At 36.9% G+C, this 27,321-nt stretch overlaps 3 protein-coding genes across 4 annotated transcripts in view; 2 read left to right on the top strand and 1 right to left on the bottom strand.

Moving 5' to 3' along the window:
* Positions 1-5,625: 5,625 nt before the first annotated feature.
* LOC131431577 (methionine--tRNA ligase, cytoplasmic) lies at positions 5,626-9,425 on the bottom strand. The gene is made up of 3 exons (XM_058597383.1): positions 8,775-9,425; positions 6,540-8,666; positions 5,626-6,484 (listed from the first exon to the last, which is right to left on the bottom strand). The coding sequence occupies exons 1-3, from the start codon at positions 8,875-8,877 to the stop codon at positions 5,787-5,789; spliced, it is 2,928 nt and encodes a 975-aa protein (XP_058453366.1). The 5' UTR covers positions 8,878-9,425; the 3' UTR covers positions 5,626-5,786.
* Positions 9,426-9,743: 318 nt separating this feature from the next.
* Positions 9,744-14,018, top strand: LOC131431575 (coiled-coil domain-containing protein 130 homolog). 2 transcript variants are annotated; one of them, XM_058597381.1, is made up of 4 exons: positions 9,744-9,847; positions 12,848-13,088; positions 13,147-13,489; positions 13,547-14,018. In XM_058597381.1, the coding sequence occupies exons 2-4, from the start codon at positions 12,859-12,861 to the stop codon at positions 13,961-13,963; spliced, it is 990 nt and encodes a 329-aa protein (XP_058453364.1). In that variant the 5' UTR covers positions 9,744-9,847; positions 12,848-12,858; the 3' UTR covers positions 13,964-14,018. The 2 variants fall into 2 exon arrangements, with proteins under 2 accessions (XP_058453364.1, XP_058453363.1); XM_058597380.1 differs by lacking the exon at positions 9,744-9,847 and adding an exon at positions 10,154-10,533.
* Positions 14,019-23,023: 9,005 nt separating this feature from the next.
* Positions 23,024-27,321, top strand: part of LOC131431574 (blastoderm-specific protein 25D) — a 29,785-nt gene continuing 25,487 nt past the window's right edge. The window contains exon 1 of the mRNA XM_058597377.1: positions 23,024-24,184. Within this exon, the coding sequence (XP_058453360.1) occupies positions 23,905-24,184 (280 nt within the window). The 5' untranslated portion in view covers positions 23,024-23,904. The remainder of the gene's footprint in view (positions 24,185-27,321) is intronic.

Genomic DNA, 27,321 nt, shown 5'->3' with positions numbered 1-27,321 from the left:
CACCTTAGTTATTTATTTTGCATCCGAAATTAACAACCTATTTACGAAGTCAGTCCGGGATTTGTCTCTAAAGCATGTGCTTAGTTATCGAAAAGAGGCTATTGACTACGATAAAAAATTGGACAAACATAATTAAGGACCACACTGATTAAATGATCAAACTTTAAATTTATTGAAAACAGCTCGTGAAAATTAAAAAAAAAACAGGCGTCTTATGATTATTCTGCATAAACCATGTTAACAGCGCTAGTTAATTCGTAGATTCCGCTTTTCAGCCGACAGGTGCAAGTCTCTTGCAAAACGAAGTTATTCACACCGATTCTGCAATCCGACGGATTTGTGATACGAACGAATCTACACTTTCGTTCGAGTTCGAATTTTGCATTCTTTATTCCGTTCGACTTGTATGATTCGATCGACTCTCGTTCGGGAACACTTGAAATTTCGAACACTAACTATCAAAGCTGTCAACACTACTGACACGTTCTATATTATTTAATTGATTCGTTTCTTAGTAAACGAAACCGTCACACTTGTATAAACAAATTAGAACGATTCTAAACCGAACATAAGTAATACGTACGCAAGTCGATCGAGTAATGTTTGAAAATTTTACAACTCGAACGAATGATATTCGAGTTCATACCCAACTCGAACGGAATGCAGAATGAAAATGGCACATTCGATCGGAATATTTCGAATCGATGGACGTACAGAATAGGGGTGATTATTGTGATTCTGTGTCATAATCGGGAACCGTTTTAAAATCCCCATTGACGTATGATTCATCGTTCATTATGACATAATCAAACTTAACAATGTGTACAACTTTCGTACTCCTGCTCTGGCTACAGTATTTTACTTACGTTTGGGTTACGGTCCGGTTCGTTTCACGGTTTTCTATACTGTTGCGTGTGATATTCCCAGGTTCGTTCCGATGAAAAGGCTTGAATCACGCTTGAAAACGTTGGGCACTTTTCAACCGGTCAGATGTCCTACAAACGCGGTTATAACATGCCGAATTTGAGTGAGGGAACTAAAATTTTATCTTGCATGCGATTTTGATTATTTGTTCCTCGGTTCTCCTCTATTCTGTACGTAAGTAGTGTTGACAGCTTTGATGGTTAGTGTTCGAAATTTCAAGTGTCCCCGAACGAGAGTCGATCGAATCATACAAGTCGAACGGAATAAAGAATGCAAAGTTCGAACTCGAACGAAAGTGTAGATTCGTTCGTATCACAAATCCGTCGGATTGCAGAATCGGGGTGAGCATTCCGCTCACCCTTCCTCACGTAACACAGTTGACGCGAATTGAGCCCACGTAACTTCATATTTTTACGGCAGCCGACTGCCCAGAGGTAAAACTGATAAAGTAAAATTCGACATCGAAAATTCATCACCTTCCCGAATGAAAAGCGATAGCTAACTAATATCATAGTAATACTTCATTTTGCTATCATTGCTTATTTAGGCATTCACCTATTCTGTACGTCGATCGATTCGAAATATTCCGATCGAATGTGCAATTTACATTCTACATTCCGTTCGAGTTGGGTATGAACCAACGTTGCCAGGTATTTATACAGATTTTTGACATCTATACCGCAATACAGATATGTACTCCCAAAATCCCGATAATTCATAAATCATACAGATAAATACCGATTTTGGTTTTTAGCTTGGATAGACATGAGAAAGGGTTGTTGTGGGACCATTTTTATTTTGATCACCAAAGTGAGCTTTAGCGAAATTTGACATTTTCCTGGTACTTATGTAAAAGAGATTCTGATACCGATATGGTACAGATAGATTTTTGCGCCGAATACAAATTTTTGGGAAAATGGCCTGGCAACGCTGGTATGAACTCGAATATCATTCGTTCGAGTTGTTCAATTTTCGAACATTACTCGATCGACTTGCGTACGCATTCATCCCTATTCTGTACGTCGATCGATTCGAAATATTCCGATCGAATGTGCAATTTCCATTCTGCATTCCGTTCGAGTTGGGTATGAACTCGAATATCATTCGTTCGAGTTGTTAAAATTTCGAACATTACTCGATCGACTTGCGTTCGTATTACTTCTGTTCGGTTTAGAATCGTTCTAATTTGTTTATACAAGTGTGACCGTTTTCTTTTACCAAGAAATGAATATAAAAAGAAAAAGAACGTGTAAGTAGTGTTGATAGCTTTGACAGTTAGTGTTCGAAATTTCAAGTGTCCCGAACGAATCATACAAGTCGAACGGAATGAAGAATGCAAAATTCGAACTCGAACGAAAATGTAGATTCGTTCGTATCACAAATCCGTCGGATTTCAGAATCGGGGTGAATATAAATAATATAGAACGTGTAAGTAGTGCTGACAGCTTTGATGGTTAGTGTTCGAAATTTCAAGTGTTCGAACGATTGAGTTCTTCTAAGAATCTAAAATTGATCCCAAAGAACTATTTTATATTCATGTACGGGAGAATAATTTTGCACACTTTTTTTTTCGTCCTGCGTTATGGTGATGGCGGTGAGCCCGCTTCGTCCGCGTCTCTTGTCGCCATTGTTTTAAAGTAGCTATTCGTCAGCAATGCTGACGTTTTACATAAGTTTATATTTAATTGCAAACATAACTTGTGTTGTAATTATATCCACCCCTATTCTGTACGTCGATCGATTCGAAATATTCCGATCGAATGTGCAATTTCCATTCTGCATTCCGTTCGAGTTGGGTATGAACTCGAATATCATTCGTTCGAGTTGTTAAAATTTCGAACATTACTCGATCGACTTGCGTACGTATTGCTTCTGTTCGGTTTAGAATTGTTCTAATTTGTTTATACAAGTGTGACCGTTTTCTTTTACCACGAAATGAATCATATAAAAAGAAAAAGAACGTGTAAGTAGTGACAGCTTTGATAGTTAGTGTTCTAAATTTCAAGTATCCCGAACGAATCATACAAGTCGAACGGAATAAAGAATGCAAAATTCGAACTCGAACGAAAGTGGAGAATCGTTCGTATCACAAATCCGTCGGATTGCAGAATCGGGGTGATCATAATCATCATTCCGTAAGTACGCGAAAGAGAGAGTTTCGATGCTTGGTTTAGTGTTTGGCACCCTAATTCTTGTTTACGTCCGTATCGACCATTCGACGAATACATACTTTCGAACGAATACGAACAAGACATTCTTGTTTTCACTCGAATGTATTCGAACGCGACTCGTTTGCCACAAAATATTTAAATATCAGTAAACTTCTTCAAATAAATGCTAAGTTATAAAGAAATCACTCAAATTCCTAGATTAACTATATGCGAAACGCTAGAATGTAGGCCGGTTTAGTTTCGAACGATACGTGTATTCAAACATCATTCTTATGAATGAGAAGTTCCATTCTCGTTTACGGACGAATAGACGAAATGCAGTGGTTTGGATCAGTTCGTCAGTTCAATGTTCCGAATCAACCGTGCGAATACATTAAAAGTAATTCAACTGATTTCCAACAGCTTCCCTTTCGAATGTAAAGGAGATTTGCGATCAAATGTAGACTATCGAAAAGATGATAAGCACCTCGATTCTGCAATCCGATGGATTTGTGATACGAACTACACTTTCGTTCGAGTTCGAATTTTGCATTCTTTATTCCGTTCGACTTGTATGATTCGATCGACTCGGGAACACTTGAAATTTCGAACACTAACCATCAAAGCTGTCAACAGTACTTACACGTTCTATCACTTCTATTCTGTACGTCGATCGATTCGAAATATTCCGATCGAATGTGCAATTTCCATTCTGCATTCCGTTCGAGTTGAGTATGAACTCGAATATCATTCGTTCGAGTTGTTGAATTTTCGAACATTACTCGATCGACTTGCGTTCGTATTACTTATGTTCGGTTTAGAATCGTTCTAATTTGTTCATACAAGTGTGACGATTTCGTTTACTAAGAAATAAATAATATAGAACGTGTAAGAAGTGTTGACAGCTTTGATGGTTGGTGTTCGAAATTTCAAGTGCTCCCGAACGAGAGTCGATCGAATAATACAAGTCGAACGGAATAAAGAATGCAAAATTCGAACTCGAACGAAAGTGTAGATTCGTTCGTATCACAAATCCGTCGGATTGCAGAATAGGGGTGTATATTATTTAATTGATTCGTTTCTTAGTAAACGAAACCGTCACACTTGTATAAACAAATTAGAACGATTCTAAACCGAACATAAGTAATACGTATGCAAGTCGATCGAGTAATGTTTGAAAATTTTACAACTCGAACGAATGATATTCGAGTTCATACCCAACTCGAACGGAATGCAGAATGGAAATGGCACATTCGATCGGAATATTTCGAATCGATGGACGTACAGAATAGGGGTGAAGATTTCAAGCAACATGCTGCATATTTTATCGCAGATACTACTGACCGGACTATCATAAATACTGTTTTTCTTTGCATAAAGTTTAATTTCAAACTTCATCCACTTGAATAAAATTGATCTTGTGTACGATATTTATTATTTCGATCGAATCGTAATATTTCGATCGCATGGGAAATTTTTCATTCTGTATCTCGATCGAGATCGAGTTTTCCGTACAAAAGCATAAGCGAAATACAGTATGCAATTGTTTCCTTTTGATCGAAATAATCATTTTCGATCGAAATGCAGAAAAGGGGTGAGTATGTAGCATTCGTAATTTCTTTGATGCTTAGAATCTTCCCCAAAAAACGGCCGGCGGTGCCGATACTTCTTTTGCACAGGATTTGCGTTCGTACACATTCGAATGAAAAAAAGACAATAACAAATGTGATCAAACATAATAACAAATGTGATCAAACATTTTTCATTACAACTGCAGTCTACACAAGAACTGACGGTTTAAAGTTAGATTGGCGTTATTCTTATGTATGTACGATGTTTGAAAATGCGATTAAATCGAACGTAAACAGTAATTCGATTGTTCACAAAGTACAGTCGATTTGCGGAATGTCAAAAATCATACGTGAAGCTGGCAAAATTCCCGACACGTGGGCGCCAAGAACTTCCAAATCCGTCCACCAGAAGCGCCACAATATGAGCAATAGTTTGTTCCAATTCTAAATGAAGCAAGCTTTACTATTATTGTCGTTTTTTTTACCCGGTTTTAATTTCCATTTTATGTAGTTTTTACCATTTCCTGTGTAATCCCATCATAGGCCTTGCCGCTGCGTGTATTGACAGTGGAGTTTTGACTAACCTTTATCTTACGGTGTAGTCGGCAGGATCAACAGCCCTTGTAATGTTTATTAAACTTATTTTTGTTCTTGTTTTGGAGTTCGGGACGGGCCAGAGCCAAAGGAAGTAGCTTTCGGCGATAACCTATGAAAAAATCATCGTGAAGCCGTCAAAAATTCTCTTATTTTTTGTTGATTAATCCTCGTTGCTCACTTCGCTTTTGTCGACAGATATTATACTCCCAAAGTGGGCACAAACAACGGAAACGGAAAGGAAACTAAAAGTTCTGTACTATTTATGCATTTAATCAAAGTTTGGTTCAATGACAAGAACAATATGCATTTATGATTTCTAAACAAGCTAATTAGCAATATTGAGAGATTTTCATAGCATGTTAAATTATTTCTATTCATTACAGATACAAAACTCGTATATTTGTTTTTGAACTAGATGCATATTTATTGATGAATATTCGCGAAAGTGGAACCTAATACAATCAGAACAGAAAAGATGAAACGACACGGATTAGCCAAATTGCTTTTAATATTTTTATAAACCAGGAAATTCAGAAAGCGTTATTTATTTCTTATTCTTTTTCTTTCCACCACTAGTAGCGGGAGCCGATGGCACTGATCCGGTCAGTTTAGCCAGCTTCTCCTTCATTTCCAACAGAACTTTAACCTCTGGTTGCCAAACGGACTTGTCGGAGCTACTCTTCAACAAGCGAACCTTCTCACCTTGCTTGGCTATTTCCGCCTCCAGAGTCTTGACATTGAGGGACTCGGAAGGTGCAGCAGTAACGGTTGGCGAAGCAGGAGCATCTTCGGAAGTTGACGCACTTTGCGACAATCTTGGTTGACTGAGATTCAGCAACTGCTTTTTCAATTCTAGCAAAATGTTAACCTCCGGTTGCCAGACACTTTTATCCACGCTGCTAGATTTGACTTTGCGTACTTTGGCTGCCTGTTCGTCCACTGCCTGCTGGGCTTCCTTAATAGAGTTAAACAGTTTACTACTGGGTATCGCTTTCGGTGCGCTAGCACTCGGTTGGATTGGGTGCTGCTGTACACCGGCGTATTTCTTTTTCAACTCGTCGATTCTACTCTGTTCAATTTTGTTAAAGAGAACAGCTGGCTTACCGATCTTGTGACCAGATGGCAGCAAAATTCGCATTTGAGGTTTGTCCGGATCGATGTGACCGGTTGAAACGTTTAGTTGAGTGTACAGATTGCGAGCCGTAGTTGGCATGAAGGGGAAAATTAGCGTTGCCAGTAGACCTGTCAGAGGATTACCTTATTAATAGAACTAGATTTTGATTGACCAAACACTTACAAGCAAAGTTGACGCACAAACCAACGACGGTTCCAGCACGTGTTTTCTGATCATCGGTTCCTTTAACCAAAACCCAAGGCTCTTCAGATTGCATGTATTGATTGCCGTAACGGGAGATAGCCAGTAAATGTCGAATGCCATCTCGAAGTTTGGCACGTTCCATTTGGTTTACATATCCTTTCAGTTCTCGATTTACCAGCGCCAACAACGTGTAGTCCTCATCGTTCAGCACCATCGGAGGAACGGTCGAGTCGAAAAATTTCTCGCAGAAGACAAGTGCCCTGTTGACAAAATTGCCAACATTCTTCAACAGTTCGTTATTGTTCCGAGCGGCCAAATCGTTCCAACTGAAGCTAGAATCTTGTCCTTCCGGACGCGATGCACCCAAATAGAATCGCCACACATCTGCTGGAATACCCGTTTCCTGGGCATCATTCCCGAACACTCCGATTCCACGACTCTTGCTAAACTTTCCATCTTCGTAGTTCAGATACTCGGTGGCCATTATATGCGACACGAGAGTATGGCCTTTATCGATGCCGATTAGAGATGCAGGAAACATTACCGAATGGAATGGAACATTGTCTTTGGCCATGAACTGGTAAAGATCAACTTTCTTGTCGGCGTCCGGTTGCCACCATTGTCGCCAATCCTTACTATATCGGCTTGTCATTGAAATATAACCGATAGGAGCATCAAACCACACGTAAAACACTTTATCCTCGTAGCCTTCAAGTGGCACCGGAATACCCCACTTAAGATCCCGAGTGATGCAGCGTGATTTGAGACCTTCTTTCAACCACGACTGAGTAATTACGCGGGCATTATTTGTCCAACCATGATCCACACGATCGATCCATTGTCGGAGTTTTGGTTCGATTTTCGGGAGATCCAGGAAAAATTGACTCGACTGGCGAATGATTGGAGAAGTGTTGCAAACTTTACAGCGTGGCCTTACCAGTTCGACTGCATTGACTAGTTTTCCACAAGCATCGCACTGATCACCACGAGCATCTTCATAACCGCATCCGGGATGGGGACAGGTTCCTTCGACGAACCGATCTGCTAAGTAACGGGAACATTTTTGACACAGTAACTGATCAACAGCCCGAGTCTCAATGTATCCTCCGTTGTACAGCTCAATGAACATTTCCTGCACGATTTGCGTCTGCTCCGGTGTTGTCGTTCTACCGAAGTAATCGAACCCAATTCCAAACCAACGGTAGATCGAGTTATGAATTTCGAAATATTTGTCGCAGATTTGTTTCGGCGTCATATTCTCCGACAAAGCCTTGGTCTCCGTTGCCGTGCCATACTCATCTGTGCCACAAATGAACAGCGTATTATACCCGCAGAGTCGTGAATATCTTGCAAAAATATCAGCCGACAAAACGCATCCGATTATGTTTCCCAAATGAGGAACGTTGTTCACGTACGGCAGAGCCGAAGTGATCAAATTGTTCTTCTCTCCAGCCTTCGGGAGAACCGTTTTCGATTCAACAGACGGTCGCTCGCGAACAGTAACGAATGTTTCCTTGGCCAGTTGAATTTCCTCTTTTTGCACGGTGGCTGCAATGTTATCGCCAGTATCGACCAGCACCTGCCCTTCGAAGTCGATAATTTCTGGATCCAGCACAATGTGATGCAATCCACCGTACCGATTGGAATGCTGCAACGAAGCAAAACTCAGCTCTTTCAGCGGAAGCTGCTCCAGAGCGGCCTTTACTTCTGGCATCGCATTTATTGCCCGGTACCATCGTAATAAGTTATCAATATTCTGTGCACCTTTCAGAGTACCATCAGGAGCAAGCAGACTCCACACGGAAATGTCGGCAGAGGTGATTTTATCACCGGTTAAAAATGTATTTTTGCTCAAGCAATCATCTAGAAACTTAACCAAGGAGTTCAGAATTTGTTTAGCGTTGGGATCCTGTCGACTTCCAACGGCCATGTTATGCGTCAATGCCGGAGCTAACCGCGTACTTGACCACTCCAGCCATTCGTCCCGCTGGATGATTGGCGTTTCGCCCTGTAGTAAATATTTTGCCGCTACATCCGTTGAGAACAATTGGACACCAGTTGCCAACTGAAGAATAGGCAAGTGTTTCATATCTTTCAGCTCGGCATCTAAAATAAAAATTTAACCCTACTCAATTTGACTTTATTGACCTTTACATCCAAATATGGGAAATTCCCAATTAACAGTCGTGTTCGAGGTTTGTTTTTTTCACTTACCGTTTAACGTTACTTTTTTCACTTGTACATCCTTCTTAGCAAAGTTTGCACAAATTAGTAGTTTTAATCCGAAAGGATTGCCATGATTCGTATAGATAATCATATCGTGGCTCCAGTAACGCTATCTTCTGATGAAATTTATTAAGTTATTTCAATAAGACCACGATGTCCAATATAATGAGCCGCTGTACTCTTGATGTTTCGCGGGGTGCAAGACGTGTGCTGCGTAGAGATGGGCAATTCGCTCCTGAGCTGTTCCAGTGAATCGAATCATTGAAGTGAGCTGACAGCTCACAGCTCTTTTCAAAAGAACCGCAGCTCATCAGCTCACTCATTTGCTACCCAGTTCACTGCATTATGACGAAGGGAACACGCTACGAGCTGGTCGGATCTTTGGCTCTTTAAGAGATTCAATTTAGTCGACATCAATTAAAGATAAACTAATTCGCATTGCATTCATTGCATCATTACAAATCAATGATTCAATTTCGATCATGCATATGAAAGAAAACCGGTGCATGAGAAAAACGGCGTACAAAATGAACCTTATGTTCAAACTAAAAGAGCTGATGAGCTGATACATCGAATCGATTCACTTTGGTGAGCTGATCGGTTCGGAGCTGTTCACCAAAATGAGCTGTTTTGCACACCTCTAGTGCTGCGTATGCTATTCAATACAAGCTGTCAATGCTAAGGTGGATGATATAAAGGTTATCTCAATTTATGAATAATCGAGCTTGAATCGTTATTTCAGTAAATGTGGTTTAAATCTAAATTTCATTGCATAAGAAATAAACATTTATTGGTATTCTCTTATTCACATTTAAGTGAAATGTGTAGAATTGTGTTTATTGCATGCATATAAAAATAAAAATGAATTGGCCTTTTTCTAATATCTTGGTACAGTGAGCGCAGGCGCGCCGTTGTTTACATTATGCAGTGCTGTCAAAGTGACGCATAGAAACATCGCAGAGATTCAGCTTTAAAACAATTCAGTTAACAGTAAAGTGCAAGAGGTTTTTCTTCCATAATTCGACGTGTTTTGAGCTTCGATTTCATTTTAGGTGGTTAAGGTAGAGTATAAAGGGAATAATATAACAGTCTCATGAATGATTGTTTTGTATGCCGATCAGAAGACAAAAAGAATGTACAGATTTCCTTTTGAAATATTATCATAACGGGTTGAGCAGTTGAAGTCGAATAAGCCATAAAACATAGCGTTGAAACATTTGACGATCACACTGAAAAATTCAGTATTGTTTATGGATTAAACTGTACCGTGCAGTGTAGTGAGTGAATTAAAGTGTAACCTACAAGCAGAAATCTCAAAATTTAATGTTAATTTAATTTTAAATCTTATCTAATGTTAGAAAAAAAACAGCATTGTTACTTACACTGATAAAAATTTGCACGATCGATTCATATGTAAACAGCACTTCAAGTTAATATGCTTTCTCATTTCAATACATAACCAAAGCGATTTGTTTTGAGATTTCATGTGCAAATTCACTAAGATGGAAGATTAGATAATTTTTCGATGTGTTTTTCCTTTGGGTGTGATGTGTTTTGCTATTGAATCGTGAACTACATGTGTTAAATACTTCATTTTCTAGTGGAAAAAAGTACAGCACAAATGTACACTTGATTCGGTCAACTGTGATTCAATTGAAATCTGAGGGAAAATAATGTGACATTCAAATGAAATTCATATAGAATCCAGAAGTAATGATATTTCTTATCGTTTTTATGTGCATTTCAGGTAAATGTAGCATGTTTTACACTAAATATCAACAGTTTTTACACTTATTCTATGAGTTAAGTGTATATTTTCATGTGTTCTACAAATAGTGATAGTTCAAATGCTTTTCATATGATGCTAGCGTTCAAATTATCTTCAGTGTACAAACAGAAATCTCAAAAAGATTAATTGCATTCAAAACCAAAAAAAAAATTCAAATTGATTAGTTCCATTCAAAACCAAAACAAAAATTCTGTCCAATATACAATGGTTTAAATCTGCAATCTGCGTTTGTTTTAACCAAGATAATTATTTACATGCGGTTGATTCAAATTGGAACTTGAATCTTTTTAAAAACAATTGGTGAATCAAACCTGAACCATTATATTCACAAAAAAGTTCATTGGCATTACACAAAACTCTTTCATTTCCATAATTTAATTAGCTATGGTAAGGGGGGAGGAAATATTGGTGATATCGAATTTTGGACTAACGTAGTCTATTGAATTAGGTTTTTCACGAACATGACATGTTACAAAATAAGCTGGATGAACATCGTTTGACAGCTATCAGTGGTTTGTTTATGTGTTCATTCTAAATACATATCGATTTACACGTATTCAAATTAGAATGAACACAAACAAACCACTGATAGCTGTCAAACGTCAAACAAACCACCGGTAATTGTCAAAAAATGAACTTTATTCATCATAAGTTCAAAACCCAAGTCACAATTCGAATGCCTAATGGTTTTGATTATAATTCATAAGAGTTTTGTAATTGATTTTCCAATCACTACCTGTTTTATGACAACTATAAAAAGTGTCTTTTGATAAGTAATATCATAGTTTTTAAGCTTCTCTAAAACCCTTTACCTAGCCTAACAACTGGACTAAAAATAAAACAATTTGTGCTAGAATAAAACCATGCAAACACTTAATATTGCTTACAATCATGTTCTTTAAAACATTATTGTCAGTTAAATTTTTTCATAAATCTAGTTTTGTGTGTGTGCGTGTTCTTTGGATGACAGTTTCACTCAGAGCAAATTTGAGGTTTCTAACGTACATTTATGATTTTTAAATTAAGTGTAATTTGCATTAAACAAAATTTCACGGCCGCCATTATGATGTTCTATACCGTAGCATTTACTGACATCAAATAAACTTCGAAATGCACAAATGAGAAAATATGATGGACTTTCATGATTCATTTTTAGAACGTATGCACAAGTTTCTACGCCGCGAAATAGTTTTTATACAAAAATCACAAAAAGTTCCATTCCATTCCATATTTTTATAGCGTTAAGTTCCATTCCTTTCTGCGATTTCGGTTGTAGCGATAAACTTTTCTCATTATCAATCGAGTTCATCTTATATATATTAGAAATTAGGCTTAAGCACTTAAAATTTACCCTGAGGTAGTTGTCAATTGCTCAGGCGAAATGACATAACATGAAATTTCATCCGAGCTCGCATGACACAAGATTGCATACCAATTAAAGTTTCAAATCGTTTTATGGTATATTTTATCTTGCTGTCTAGCAACAACCTACCTCTAGCATGCTACACGTAGGACTGAAATAGCGGAATTCATTCCATCCGAATAAATTTACTGTTAATCGTAAAGCTGGTTTCAAAATTTTCTTGAATTTGAAGTTTCAACGCAGGTTTATGCTGATTCTTCGTTTTGCTTTATAAACCTTATGAAAAATGGCCCATTTGACAGGAACAAGCTCTTATAGCGGTTTGTAGTAGGCTTTCGTGGAGTTTAAAGTTTTAATGCAAGATTTATTATGTAGCATTGAAGAGAGATAGTGATGTCATCTTGCAAAATTTAATTGATCTAATTCGAAAAAATTCACCCTGATTATAAGGAGAGTGACGGCATTTTCTTGAGTCGCTGTTGTCACTATATGTATACACAAATATCACCTAATCCCGCACATTCATTCCAAAATTGATAAACACGCAATTCCAGTGCAATACATTCTAAACGTTCTAAATTCAACACAATGCCCTCTCAACTTCTTCAAATTCGCTGAATTTCGATTGATGCAATATGTCATTACGATGAGTCTGAATATCTTTTACGTGTTTTCGACTCGTAAATGGACAGTACTCAAGTTTTAAAGTTACGATCCATTAGTAGTGTTATACGCTTAACGAGTTGCGAATGAAATAAAATAAAATCATCCCATTTTTGTTGCCCTAGATTTAGGAAATATTTTGTAATCTAAGTGGACATCGGCATTTTAATAAGTTTTCTGGCTAGGTTTCTACAAACCAAATCCAAAGTTCGAAAGAGAAGTTAAAATATTTTTTGTCTTTTTTAGCTAATTGAACTATGGGAGAGCGAAAGGGTCAGAATCACTACTACCCACCGGACTATGATCCGAAGGTGGGCAGTTTGAACAAATGGCAGGGAACACACGCTCTAAGAGAGCGTGCTCGCAAAATTCACCTGGGAATCATTATTATTCGCTTCGAAATGCCCTACAACATTTGGTGTGACGGCTGCAAAAATCACATCGGCATGGGCGTTCGGTACAACGCGGAAAAAACAAAAATTGGAATGTAAGTTTGTTGTCTGAAATTCATGTACAAAATCGGGTTCTGAGATAAACTATTCAAGGTACTATTCTACACCAGTTTACCAGTTTCGGATGAAATGTCATCTTTGCGACAACTACATAGAGATTAAAACCGATCCGGCAAATCTAGATTATGTGATAGTATCTGGAGCACGAAGACAAGAGAACCGTTGGGATCCTACACAGAATGAGCAGATTGTAACGGAAACGAAAGAAGTCCAAAAAAAGCTTTTTGACGATGCAATGTATAAATTGGAACATGGAGCAAAAGACATCAAAGCAGGAGAAGATGCAAAACCTGTTTTGGGAATGTTGTATCAAAGAAATTCCAGTGTATGGAAGGACAATTTCGAAGCAAACAGTCGTCTTAGGGCAGAATTCAGGGTATGATTTGCAAGAATTGATAATAGTATTCAAAGTATTTAAAATAATTTGTTCCAGGCTACCAAGAAGCAAATCAAGCAACAAGATGATAAAGACAAAGCCTTGTTGGCCAAATCTAGTTTGGATATTTCGCTTCTTCCGGAGAGTGAAAATGATCGAAAAATGGCTGCCTTAATGAGACTGCATTCATCTAAATCTATTGCGGAGAAGGATCGCGAGCGCAGGGAAGCTATTCTAACTCGTCCGGCACTTCCTTCAACATCTACAGGTGAATGTTCCAAGAAGGTAAAACTAGTCAGTGCAAAATTGGAATCCAAAAGTTTGGGAATCGTGAAACGGCCTTCTTCTGTGTCTTCTGTCCATGCATTGATGTCCAATCCAAGGGAAAACTCAGGTGTAAGTGAAGATATTGCAGTGAAAAAACCCAAATTGTTACTTTGCAATTATAGTTCCGGATCCAGTGATAGTGATTGAGAATCAAGATTTGTTTACTATAATAAAAAGATCTGTTTGTTTAATGATGTTCGTACTTTGCTTGATATTTTGTTATTTCGAATCCATTTCATTCCAATTTTTTCTGCGTTAGCATCTTCACGACTGCGTTACATTGCAGCAGTCAGACATATATAAAAAATGTAATATAATTAAAACAGTTTATCCGATTTCTTACAACTTTCTATTCAAATGTGAAAGTAATTTGCAATCAAATGATGAATTTATTTTTTGAATAAAACATTTTGAAAGCATAGCAGGCATAATATACACCCTCATTCTTGTTTACGCATGTATCGGCAATACGACGAACTGGTACTTTCGAACGAATACGGATAAGCCATTCTTGTTTTCACTCGAATGAATTTGAATGCATCTCGTTTGCCACAAAATATTCAAATATCCGCAAACTTCTTCAAATAAATGCTAAGCCTTGATGAAATCAGTTCAATTCTTGTGATTAACCATATGCGAAACGCTAGAATGTATGCCAGTCTTACGCATCAAATTTTACATCTATTAGGTACTTTATGGAAAATACGCCATGGGCAAACATGCTTTATTTCATATTGAATGCATGATTTTACCAATGTAATAAATATAAAGACTATCGAAAACATGACAAAATTGCAAGAAAAATGCACTATATTTTGCGCAGATACTACTGATCGGACTTCTATTTTGAATGCGTTTTTTACTTTTGACGAAGTTTAATTTGAAAATTTCATTTACCGACTGAATAAAATTGGTCCTGATTACGATATTTATTTATTATGTAGCATTCGTCACTTCCTTTGTGCTTGGAATCTTCCTAAAAAAACTACCTGCGTTGCGATCCTTCTTTTGCACAGGAATCGCGTGCGTACACGTTTGAGTGAAAACAAGAATGGCTTGTTCGCATTCGTTCGAGAGCATGTGTTCGTCGAATAGTCGATACGGACGTAAACAAGTACGATGATACAAAGTCAGAGAAAGAAAACAAGTCAAAATAACAAATCATAGCAATAATTTTTAATTACAACTAAAATCTGTACCAGAACTGATAGTTTAAAGTTGGATGGGCGCTGTTTTTGTGCATGTACGATGTTTAAAAGTGTGATTGATTCGAACGTAAACGGGAATACGAATTTGATAAACTTTTGAACGTATCGCATACGGCCGTAAATAAGAATGAGGGTGATAAGGCATTAAATGCATGGTTTTACCTATGTTATAAATATGTAGACTATCGAAAACATGACAAGATTGAAATCTAAATTCGACATATTTTTCGCAGATACTGCTGACCAGACGGTTATCTTCAATGCAATGTAATAGCACAGACTAACAGACATGACAGTATGAGTAAATTCTAATAAAAATTATTTTTCGTGATGCACTAGTTCCACCTATATTGTACTGCGCGAACTATTTACTATCTGTACACCCCTTGTGTTATGTAAAAGTTTTTTTACTAGTTGGTTTCCCCTCGTTTGTCAACACCGATCAGCTGCTTGCAGGGATGCCTGATTTCATCAAAATATTTGAAAATGAATCGTCACAATGATTTATTGGATTATGTTGATAATATATTTAACTTTTTCTTGATGTTGGAGGGTAACCATTTATTCGATTCAAATTTGTTCATCTAGACTATTTTTTATTGTGTTGGTAGTTTTCACCCGAAATTAAGTGGCGGCAGACCAGAAGCAAGTAAATATTGTAACAAAACGGGTTCAATTTTTTATTGAGTTGGAGGATGAGAAGTAGGCGCAATTATGTATATAGTTTAGGCAATATCAAAGATAAACTCAAGATAGAGTAGTCTGCGATTTCTTAGGTATCATTTGAATAGGACCCCTCGATGAGCTCGGTTCACTGTCAATTTGAGTATTTTGAAGCAAAACAACAAGTGTCTGATCACTAGATGCGTCGTAACTATGACAATGATTGTTTATGTTTGGAAAAATATCAAGTTACAGTATGAACGATATTGAGAAATTTCGCTTTATATCAGTGATTCTTAGAATAAGAAAGTGAAAACTACTTAGAACCATTGTCTAGAATTTATTTAGTTTGTTATAGCCTCATCCCATGAAGCATCAGTTGTGGCAAGAAATCATTATATGCTGAATGTAAACATATGTGTGCTTCCTTTCTAACTTGTATTGTTTCCATGGCATTTTGTCGGAACTAGTCGACGCTTGTTAACGGAGGGTCAATAAAATTACATTATTACTGAACCAACTGGTTCACGATTACTGACCCAACATTTTTCAATGAAACGTATGGAACATTGTAATCTTCAGTTTATCTTTGGCAATATGTATTAAATCTGTATCCTGCATGAAATTCGCATGGACGTATACAAATCAATACATTACAGGTAATTCTGTATGAATGGCAACTCTGTTGGTAAATGAAAAAAATAAAGACAGTCTAGATGACAGACATCATGTTTTTGATAGGGTAACGTGGCGCCATCATGACACATGTGAGTACTGTCCCAAATAATGGAATATTCGAAATGACCGTTAAAATGATTGAAGAATCAAATTTGAGTGTCCTGTCTGTTAGTCTGTGGTAATAGCGCGAAGTTTAATTTCAAAATTTCATTAATCGACTTTAATAAAATTGATCGTGAGTACGATATTTGTTTATTATGTAGCATTCGTCACTTCTTTGATAGTTGGAATCTTTTTAAAATACTACTTGCGATGCCGATGCTTCCTTTGCACAAGATTGAAAACAGGAATGGCTTGTTCTTATTCGTTCGAAAAGTATGTGTTCGTCGAATTAAGAATGAAACCAACGAAAGAACAAACCAAATAACAAATGATATCAACCAATTTTTTATTGCAATTTAAGTCTTTACCAGAGCTGATGGTTTAAAGTTAGATTGGAGTTGTTCTTATGTACACTCAGGAAACAAATATATAGAATTTCAAAGGATACCATATGGTTTTTAGCCACAAGAATATCGTATGCGAATCAAAAGACCGTCTAATGAATTCACGAAAATTGGAATTCCAATAAAAAGCCTTATGAAATTCATACCAAATTTTTCCGAACATTGAGCGAAATTCTTATGACAAACATAACTTCTCCCATATACTGTGGAATTCATAAGTTCCTGTAGTTTTAGTATATGAAATGAATGGCAGAGCTAAGATGAATGGAGGTCACCCTATGACATATAGCTGAATGAAGTAAAGTCACAGACTAACAGACAGGACACTCAAATTAGATTCTTCAATCATTTTAACGGTCATTTCGAATATTCCTTTATTTGGGACAGTACTCACATGTGTCATGATGGCGCCACATTACCCTATCAAAAACATCCTGTCTGTCATCTAGACTGTGTTTATTTTTTTCATTTACCAACAGAGTGGCCATTCATACAGAATTACCTGTAATGTATTGATTTGTATACGTCCATGCGAATTTCATGCAGGATACAGATTTAATACATATTGCCAAAACTATTTACATAATTGTGCCTACATCTCATCATCCAACGCAAGACATAATCGAACCCGTTTTGTTACATTATTTACTTGCTTCTGGTCTGCCGCCACTTAATTTCAATGAAAACTACCAACACAATAAAAAATAGTCTAGATGAACAACGTTGAGTCAAATAAATGGTTACCTTCCAACATCGCGAAAAAGTTAAATATATTATCAACGTAATCCAATAATTTATTGTGACGATTCATTTTCAAATATTTTGATGAAATCAGGCATCCCTGCAAGCAGCTGATCGGTGTTGACAAACGAGGGGAAACCAACTAGTAAAAAAACTTTTACATAACACAAGGGGTGTACAGATAGTAAATAGTTCGCGCAGTACAATATAGGTGGAGCTAGTGCATCACGAAAAATTTTTTTTATAAGAATTTACTCATACTGTCATGTCTGTTAGTCTGTGGTAAAGTAGTAGAGTAGCTTCTTTAAAACACTTAAAAGCTTTTTATTCTTCTATTTTTTGTGTATAGATATTTAATCTCTTTTTGAATTTTATTTTGATAATGAATTCAAAAAAAGTATGGGTGTGTAATCACAGACTAACAGACATGACAGTATGAGTAAATTCTTATAAAAATAATTTTTCGTGATGCAGTAGTTCCACCTATATTGTACTGCGCGAACTATTTACTATCTGTACACCCCTTGTGTTATGTAAAAGTTGTTTTACTAGTTGGTTTCCCCTCGTTTGTCAACACCGATCAGCTGCTTGCAGGGATGCCTGATTTCATCAAAATATTTGAAAATGAATCGTCACAATAAATTATTGGATTACGTTGATAATATATTTAACATTTTCGCGATGTTGGAAGGTAACCATTTATTTGACTCAACGTTGTTCATCTAGACTATTTTTTATTGTGTTGGTAGTTTTCACCCGAAATTAAGTGGCGGCAGACCAGAAGCAAGTAAATATTGTAACAAAACGGGTTTGATTTTGTATTGCCTTGAAGGATGAGAAGTAGGCACAATTATGTACATAGTTTTGGCAATACGTATTAAATCTGTTTCCTGCATGAAATTTGCATGGACGTATACAAATCAATACATTACAGGTAATTCTGTATGAATGGCAACTCTGTTGATAAATGAAAAAATAAACACAGTCTAGATGACAGACGGGATGTTTTTGATAGGGTAACGTGGCGCCATCATGACACTCGTGAGTACTGTCCCAAATAAAGGAATATTCGAAATGACCGTTAAAATGATTGAAGAATCTAATTTGAGTGTCCTGTCTGTTAGTCTGTGGTGTAATGTCATAGACATAACTGGATGTCGTGAATACGAATAAAACTGACACGATTTTTTTGTCGTGAATACGACTAACTTTACTATGGGGTGCCTTTTCAAAATTTACCCTCTGAGAGAGTGATAAGTTTTTGATCGTGAATATCTTTTGTTGTATCTAACGAATCAACATAATTTTTGCTACATGCCATCGGAAATATGATCACAATTTTATGATAAAATTTTCAGTTGTGTGACATAATCTCAAATAGTTCAAAATTAAACTTTTCTGAAATGTTTGGTATAAACGAGTATCAAAGAGGATAATTCATAAGGCGCGTTTGCCTTTCTCGTATTTTGAAAGCTCATATCTCAGTGATCTGGGTAAGGATTTATATAATCTAACTACCATTAGAATCGAAATTTTTCAACTTAAACGTGTATAGCAAAAGCATTGAAGTATTTCAATAGTACACTATTGAAAAACCTATCTCATTTGACCCATGTCAACACAAGCCAATCAGAACGCGTTCTGAGGAAGAGAACAAAATATCTGCTGCTGTACAGCAAATCGTTCGAGAAAAATGTTCCGAAAAGTGGTGAAAATCGTAGTGAGTTCCTCAATTTGGTCCTTCTAAATGCTAGAAACGAATCCCTACAGCATATTAATAGTTTCTTTCAATAAATTATGCAAATCCGAAATGAAGTAATCGACATTAAAATTCTTTATGTGGTTATTTTTATAGCCGTTAGGACCGCCCATTAGTGAAAAAGCTACAAACGAAATCACGTAAAAGAAAGCTTCTAACAAAAATTGAATCAGTTTGGATTCTATCGCCAATGCGAGCAGATGTATTTTGTGCCGTTTGCAAAGCTAGGTTCGCTTCCGACAAGACCGATTACGCCACAGCTGCCAGTCATTTGCATGGATAAAAAAGCAACGGTGGAGAGCATTACAAAAAATCAGCCGTTCTAATGGATCTAAAAGTTTTCTAAAGAACTATTAGGATATGTTGTTCGCAAATCGAAAGGAAATATCCTCAGTTTAGTGCAAATTTAGTACAGTTTGGTTAGATTTTTGCACTTTTCGCTGTGTGAAATTCACGGTAATCGAGATCAAGTGAAGCCTTCTTTGTTTTTGCGAAAAATGTTCCAGAGTTTAATGTCGTAGAGAACTACGAAATTTGACCCTTCTGAATGCTAGAAACGAATTTCTACAGCATACTGATAGTTTCTTTCAATAAATTATGCAAATCCGAAATGAAATAATCGACATTAGAATTCTGTATGCGGCTATTTTTATAGCCGTTAGGACCGCCCATTAGTGAAAAAGCTACAAACGAAATCACGTAAAAGAAAGCTCCTAACAAAAATTGAATCAGTTTGGATTCTATCGCCAATGCGAGCAGATGTATTTTGTGCCGTTTGCAAAGCTAGTTTCGCTTCCGACAAGAGCGATTACGTCACAGCTGCCAGTCATTTGCATGGATAAAAAAGCAACGGTGGAGAGCATTACAAAAAATCAGCCGTTCTAATGGCTCTAAAAGTTTTCTGAAGAACTATTAGAATTTGTTGTTCGCAAATCGAAAGGAAATATCCTCAGTTTAGTGCAAATCTAGAAAAGTTTGGTTAGATTTTTGCACTTTTCGCTGTGTGAAATAAACAGTAATCGAGATCAAGTGAAGCCTTCTTTGTTGTTGCGAAAAATGTGGAAAAGGGAAATGCTTGCATAATTCATACAATTGATCAACTAATTGATATTCGGAAGTGTTAAGGAACATGTCAGTTGTTTTCGTATTCACGACATCTAGTTATGTCTCTGACATTACCCACCCGCCTTTTACTCTTTCGAATTCGAATTGATAGTTGATCGATTGCGTAAATTGCGAAACTTTCCCCCTTTTCACTACTAAAATTTTCATCGATTTTTGACGTCGATTATCTCATTTCGAATTTGCATATTTCATTGAAAGAAACTATCAAGATGCTGTATAGGATTTCTGCCTTTTAGAAGGACCAAATTGTGGAATTCTCTACGATATTTAGCACAGCTTGAAACATTTGTCTCGAACGACTTTCGCACAGCGCAAAGTGCACGAAGCAAATCAAATTATTTTGGATTTTCACTAAACTGATGATTTCTACCTTCGATTTGTAAAGAAGTAATCTTAATAGTTCTTTAGATAACATTTAGAGCCATTAGAACGGCTGATTTAATATAATGTCCACTTTTCGTTTCTTATTTTCTTTCTCTTCAATGCAAAAACCAGTGCTGATGGTTCAGTTGAAGATATATGCCTGACTACCTCAAAATCGTCGTCCTTGCTCGAAAAACCCAAGCAAAAGTAAAGTTTTCCGCGTTGTTTTAAAATTTTCAGAAAACTTTATTTTTGCGTTGTTTGTGGTTATCTCACACACTCACACAAGTCGAGATATTCACGATTAAGTTCTACCCATTCTTCCATATGGCTAATTTTGAAAAGGCGCCCCATAGTAAAGTAAGTACAGGGTGATTTTTTAAGAGCTTGAGAACTTTTTTAAACAATAAAACGCATAAAATTTACAAAATCTCATCGGTTCTTTATTTTAAACGTTAGATTGGTACATGACATTTACTTTTTGAAGATAATTTCATTTAAATGTTGACCGCGGCTGCGTCTTAGGTGGTCCATTCGGAAAATCCGCTTTTTTATCGACAAATTTTGTTCAGCGATGAGGCTCATTTCTGGTTGAATGGCTACGTAAATAAGCAAAATTGCCGCATTTGGAGTGAAGAGCAACCAGAAGCCGTTCAAGAACTGCCCATGCATCCCGAAAAATGCACTGTTTGGTGTGGTTTGTACGCTGGTGGAATCATTGGACCGTATTTTTTCAAAGATGCTGTTGGACGCAACGTTACAGTGAATGGCGATCGCTATCGTTCGATGCTAACAAACTTTTTGTTGCCAAAAATGGAAGAACTGAACTTGGTTGACATGTGGTTTCAACAAGATGGCGCTACATGCCACACAGCTCGCGATTCTATGGCCATTTTGAGGGAAAACTTCGGAGAACAATTCATCTCAAGAAATGGACCGGTAAGTTGGCCACCAAGATCATGCGATTTGACGCCTTTAGACTATTTTTTGTGGGGCTACGTCAAGTCTAAAGTCTACAGAAATAAGCCAGTAACTATTCCAGCTTTGGAAGACAACATTTCCGAAGAAATTCGGGCTATTCCGGCCGAAATGCTCGAAAAAGTTGCCCAAAATTGGACTTTCCGAATGGACCACCTAAGACGCAGCCGCGGTCAACATTTAAATGAAATTATCTTCAAAAAGTAAATGTCATGTACCAATCTAACGTTTAAAATAAAGAACCGATGAGATTTTGCAAATTTTATGCGTTTTATTGTTTAAAAAAGTTCTCAAGCTCTTAAAAAATCACCCTGTAGTATTCACGACAAAATGACTTGGATCTGATACGTTGGTTACAAATTGCTCATCGAAATACTAGTATTTGTGTCTGTTACTATTTCGTGACATAATAGATTTTTTAATTCATTGGGATTAAATGGAATTTACTTTCTTTTAAAAGGATTTAAAGAATTTTATTTATAACATACACACAGAATATTTTGCAGAATTCCGTAATTTTTTATCGAATTTTCAACAACGATAATCTGTTCGGTAAAAGAACTGATTACTTATGTCGTTTTCGTTTTTAAATTGCACTACACTGGTGTAGCGAAAACTGCACTGAAACCGTTCGTTTTTACCAATTGCACTACACCAGTGCTACACTTTTTCTGCACCGATACCACTGGTGTAGCACTCATCAAAAGTTTGGTGTAGCTCTGTGCAATGGAATCGTGTATTGTAGTCAATGGTTACTGTTTATGTTTTCGTCATTTTTGTTCGTTTATTCATGCCTCAGTGTAGCACTGCACCGGTGTAGTGCAAATTAAAAACGAAAACGCCATTAGTGTTCGGTGATGACGATTTTTATGAACTGTCAAACAGCTACCGAACAGTTCAGTAAATTCAGTAGTATTCTATCTAATGAATGGTTTAATAATTTTTTTGATTTAATTGAAATTATCAATATAAAATGGTTTTCGGATTGTTTAAAAATATTATAATTCTTAAAAAAATTACCAAAAACCGGAATCAAAACTTAGTCTGTATGCAATTTATAATATATTACTACGGTGAATTTTTTATCTAGATCTAAACCCATGCGATGTTTCGATCAGTTTGAGCAGTGCCTTCGTTGTTCACTTTTGTTGACAGGATCAAACGTCAGTTACTTGCGAAATATTCGTGATTACACTTTCGGAACGGAGCAAACTCGCAACGTATTCGTCATAGAGATTCTCTGATAAAGAAGAGAAATTTTATACTAATTTATATTTTTTAGTTTTACAACACAGAAAATGATAGATAGTTGAACAGTGTTGTCTTGTTTTAAAAATCAGTGTACTATTGGTATGAGTTGTAGTTTGAACAGTTAAAAAAAATTGGTCACACGATCAATACATTTGTATATGGCTAATTTCGTAATACGCTTTTTGCTAGCTGATTATTCCATCGTTGGCGCAATCAAAAGTGAACAATAGATTTCACGTGAGTAGGAAAACAATAGTCAGAGAATACTGCATTTCGCCACCATTGGTATTTTTACGGGATTGGGCTCAATCGCGAGGAGGAAAATCGATTTTATGTTGTGCTTAGTGAAAAGTTTCCTTTCCATTTTCAACTTCTATTGTGGCCTGATGAGGGTCACAGGGCGAGAATACAAGGCCTGTTGAAAGGAATCTACATTTATTGTAATAAATATACATATCTGTGAGAGCGTGTCACTGTGGTCATTAAAGTAATTCTCAAGTTTGGCCGATAAAATGAGTGACTGATGGTGCTGTCTGTGTATGGCCTAGTAATCGTGTAAAAAGAGCAACAGAGGCAGATTAAGTTGTGTGCTTGTGTGCTCAGCGACCGATCCGTTATATAGAAACGGAAAGAAACTAGCAAGTGTAAAAATTCGGGTAAGAAAACATCAGTTTGCTGTCGTATGTTTGGAACCAGTGTGAAGAAGAGAAGAAAGTGCTGCAAATAGGAGGGAAGGGCAGTTCCCGATCAACTGACCGATCGACTGCTGGCGTATTAGGTAGATTAGTAGAGTGAAAATAAAAACACGATCAGGAAATGGCCCTTTCGAAAGATCCCTACGAACAGAGGCTGTATCATATGTTCTTGACGCATGACGTCGATGCAACCGGCGGACTAGACCGGGAGGCTCTTCTGAAATTATGTCTAACATTGGAGTTAAAGGAACGTGGTCAATTATTGGTGAAATGTTTACTCAATGAGGAAAAAGTTCGCGTTACTTTCAAAGAGTTTCGTGAGGGGTTGCTGCATATTCTAGGAGAAGAAGAGCATGCTGCAGGTCAGCGACAGAAATCGAGATCGACAGTTGATCAGACAGGTAAGCAATCATCATCATCTCGTCTGTATGTGGCCGGGTTGGTGAAAAACTATTTGTACATCGAGCGGCCTTTCTGGCGTAACGGCAATCTGTGCTGGTTGATTCACTCACATTCGAAAGATGCAGTCGATCTGAGATGGTCTATTATTAAAATTTTGCACAATGTCCCACACAAAACAATCACCGTAGAGAAGAACAAAGTCATTGAACCTAATGTAGTTGTTTGTGAGTTCCATCCAATCCTATTTCATCGTCACTTTCTTCTGAGCATCATCTGACGATATTCAAATCAGTTAAAAATTTGTTACCTTCGCGTGTGTTTTTCGGCAATGATGATACAACGGCTTACGTCTGATGAATTGCTAGTGAAGTGGCAGAGCCGCACGGAGCAACCAAAGTTAGAGAAATCCCGTTTTACATTCTGAAAAGCATTCTGAAAGCTTGTTTTTTTTCATGTAAGTATATATAGTTCCGGGTTCTATCATTTTTACAGACAGCGTGTCTTTTTTTACGGTTACTTGCAGCTGCAATTATGTAAAAATGACGTCTTATCTAATCATAACTCTCACGATAAGACTAAACAATCGGGTTTTACCGCACAGGCTGTCGCCTTTCCTTCCTAAAAAAAAATATTTCATTATAATCCATAATAGGCTGCTTCAGCCGTGCGCATTCATGTGCCAAACCATTGGAAATGACTGAAAAGAGAATTGCAATGACGACCGATGGACATGCGATAAAGCTGGTAATTTATTTACTAGCAACGATTGACATCATCGCATCAGTTCGTTCAGTTCTACTTGTGGATGGCTTTTGTTTCCACTCCTATATGCGGATCAGTTGAGTAGCTACCTCGGTTTATGCCTCGATGGGTGAAGCGGACGCGACTCGATTCTGCTTCAAGGCTGGGCTATTGATTTTCACTTGGTCTATTTCATTAGAACGATTGCTTCTCTCCACCTTTCATTACTCGAAGGAAACGCCCTCTAATCTAATAACGATCAACAAAATAATGTTCGGCGGATGTTCTGAGGAAGATCTAAAACATAGACCCGACAAAGGGTTGGATACAAAAAAATAGTATATTTAAAATTAAGAGCAGACATACGATAAAATGATTTTCACATTTCATAGGTTGCTCAGCAATAGAGCGATTCCATAACAAATTTTTTTAACAAGAAAAAAGTTGTTTGGCCTTAACTTTTCTGGTCGAACCCCTTAATCAGAAGAAAGGTGTTCCTACTTCTGGAAGGCTCTAATCATTGCTTCCGATTCAGATGGCGTAGCACTCTACAGTTGGATACCATAAATGCATAGTTTTTATTTGGAACAACTGGCAGTAAATGGTTCAGCATGTGATTGGGTCAATTGTACACCTTCTATTAGTGATGAATCGTGAAAACTTACGCGACGATGTCAGGGCTTACCATCGGTTGGGTAGAATATGTGCTACATGGTGAACAAGCTTTCGTTGCATCTTAGGAATTATTTAGATATACTTGTATTTGAGCGTTTGAATCTCCCTTGTGTGCCTTTGCTCTTATTATATTTTCTACATATTGGAACAAAGTAGAGTGGGTACAAGAATCCAAAAACAAGTCAGTTTGAGCGTTTTTTTTATATTAGTAATTTTTAATTTAGTCTAACAAAACTAAATTCCATCATTCGGGTTTTCCAAAGCATACAAAGCGTCTATATTATTGAAATAATACAATCAACAGCGTGAAACTTTTTTGTTTTTGAATCAATGCCCTCAAAACTTTCTTAAACATAATACTAGAGAAACAAATATTTCAGGAACGCAACGATATTGTCATTGTAATCCGTGGTCCGTGTCCGGATTTTTGCCCTCAATGTGTTTATTTAGTTTTTACATTCAAAAATATTTAAACGGTCTTTTAGAGTTATGTTTCACTTATCAGATTTTTGCATTTCGCTACTCATGTGCAAAATGAGAAACGCAAATTAAACAGTTTATTTATTTCAGAATAATAGACGATTTTCCATCTTCTCTTGAAATCATCGGTACCATTTGCTTCCTCCTTAATTTCGAAGAGTTTCCGTTTAATTAAAGTTCAATTCCTTCTCTATCGAACGAAGTTCTAAACAGTTTGGTAGATTGGCTGTATTTGGCATGTATATGACCTCTGGTACCTTATATCGTTCCCGGATGGATTTTGCATAGTGGCAGGAGGCCAAATCGTTCAAAAACCGAACAGCTAGGAAGTTTCAGTTTTATGTTTGATTTTCATACTACCGGCCTTTATTACCAGTGTGAAGCGGAAATTAAATGGAGTGAACGTATTCCAATTGGGTTTCACACGATGACATCAAACGAACGGTAAATGCAGTCCATCTTCGACGTTTATTGGTGGTTTGTGTACCATGGAATACTGTGGAATGATATAGAATATCGTAGAATAGAATAAAATAATACAGAATGAACATATGAGCAAACCACTGTCAAACGATGTTCATCCAATTCATTTTGTGAGCTTGTGTCGTTTTCATGTGAGACCTGATGGGTGAGATGATGTGTGAATGAAGTGTAAGAGGAAGTGTATGCAAGAATGGTAATAAAGGCCACCGTTTCAGCTCAGGACTAACGATCGACCAATAGTAGAGATAAAGATAGGGTAACGGTACCCTCATTTATCTCAGCTCCATTAGTCATCTCATATACGAAAACCATTAGTTAGAGTGAGACTGTTGTCTGTTCGATAGATTGACTTCAAAAGTAAGATGATATTGGGAGCATTCGCTTCAAGTTTTCGCGTCGCTATAATTAGCATAGTATTGAACAATTTTCGAACTACTTTTTCTGAGGTAGTGCTTCACAAATTCGAAGCAAAGATATTATATAACTCAACATTTCTATTCACACTTCACAAATTCGAAGCAAAGATATATATAACTCAACATTTCTATTCACACTGAGAAAACTGGAAAATCGAACTAAGAGAAAAACTTGGAAAAAAAGGAAGAAGAAGAAAGAAGAGAAAAACGAAGAAAAATGATGCAGAATACCAGAAATATAAAAATACGAACAAATAACGTAAGAGTATAGATAAGTATGTAAAAAAAATACATCAAGTACCGAACAGGTAAACCCATTTAAAAGATTATTATTATTGTTA

This window comes from Malaya genurostris, chromosome 2 (genome assembly GCF_030247185.1).
Source record: "Malaya genurostris strain Urasoe2022 chromosome 2, Malgen_1.1, whole genome shotgun sequence".
Taxonomy (NCBI): Eukaryota; Metazoa; Arthropoda; class Insecta; order Diptera; family Culicidae; genus Malaya; species Malaya genurostris.
The sequence above is the reverse complement of the archived record's forward strand: the minus strand, read 5'-3'. Positions and strand labels throughout refer to the sequence as shown.

Bases quoted from the DNA above. Each gene is read 5' to 3' on its own strand.
- LOC131431575 (XM_058597381.1), top strand. From the start codon at position 12,859: ATGGGAGAGCGAAAGGGTCAGAATCACTACTACCCACCGGACTATGAT. The intron at 13,089-13,146 runs GTAAGTTTGTTG...AAACTATTCAAG, and splicing joins GAAAAAACAAAAATTGGAAT to GTACTATTCTACACCAGTTT. The intron at 13,490-13,546 runs GTATGATTTGCA...AATTTGTTCCAG, and splicing joins GTCTTAGGGCAGAATTCAGG to GCTACCAAGAAGCAAATCAA.
- LOC131431577 (XM_058597383.1), bottom strand. From the start codon at position 8,877: ATGATTATCTATACGAATCATGGCAATCCTTTCGGATTAAAACTACTA. The intron at 8,667-8,774 runs GTAAGTGAAAAA...TTTTTATTTTAG, and splicing joins GAAAAAAGTAACGTTAAACG to ATGCCGAGCTGAAAGATATG. The intron at 6,485-6,539 runs GTAAGTGTTTGG...ATCCTCTGACAG, and splicing joins TTTGTGCGTCAACTTTGCTT to GTCTACTGGCAACGCTAATT.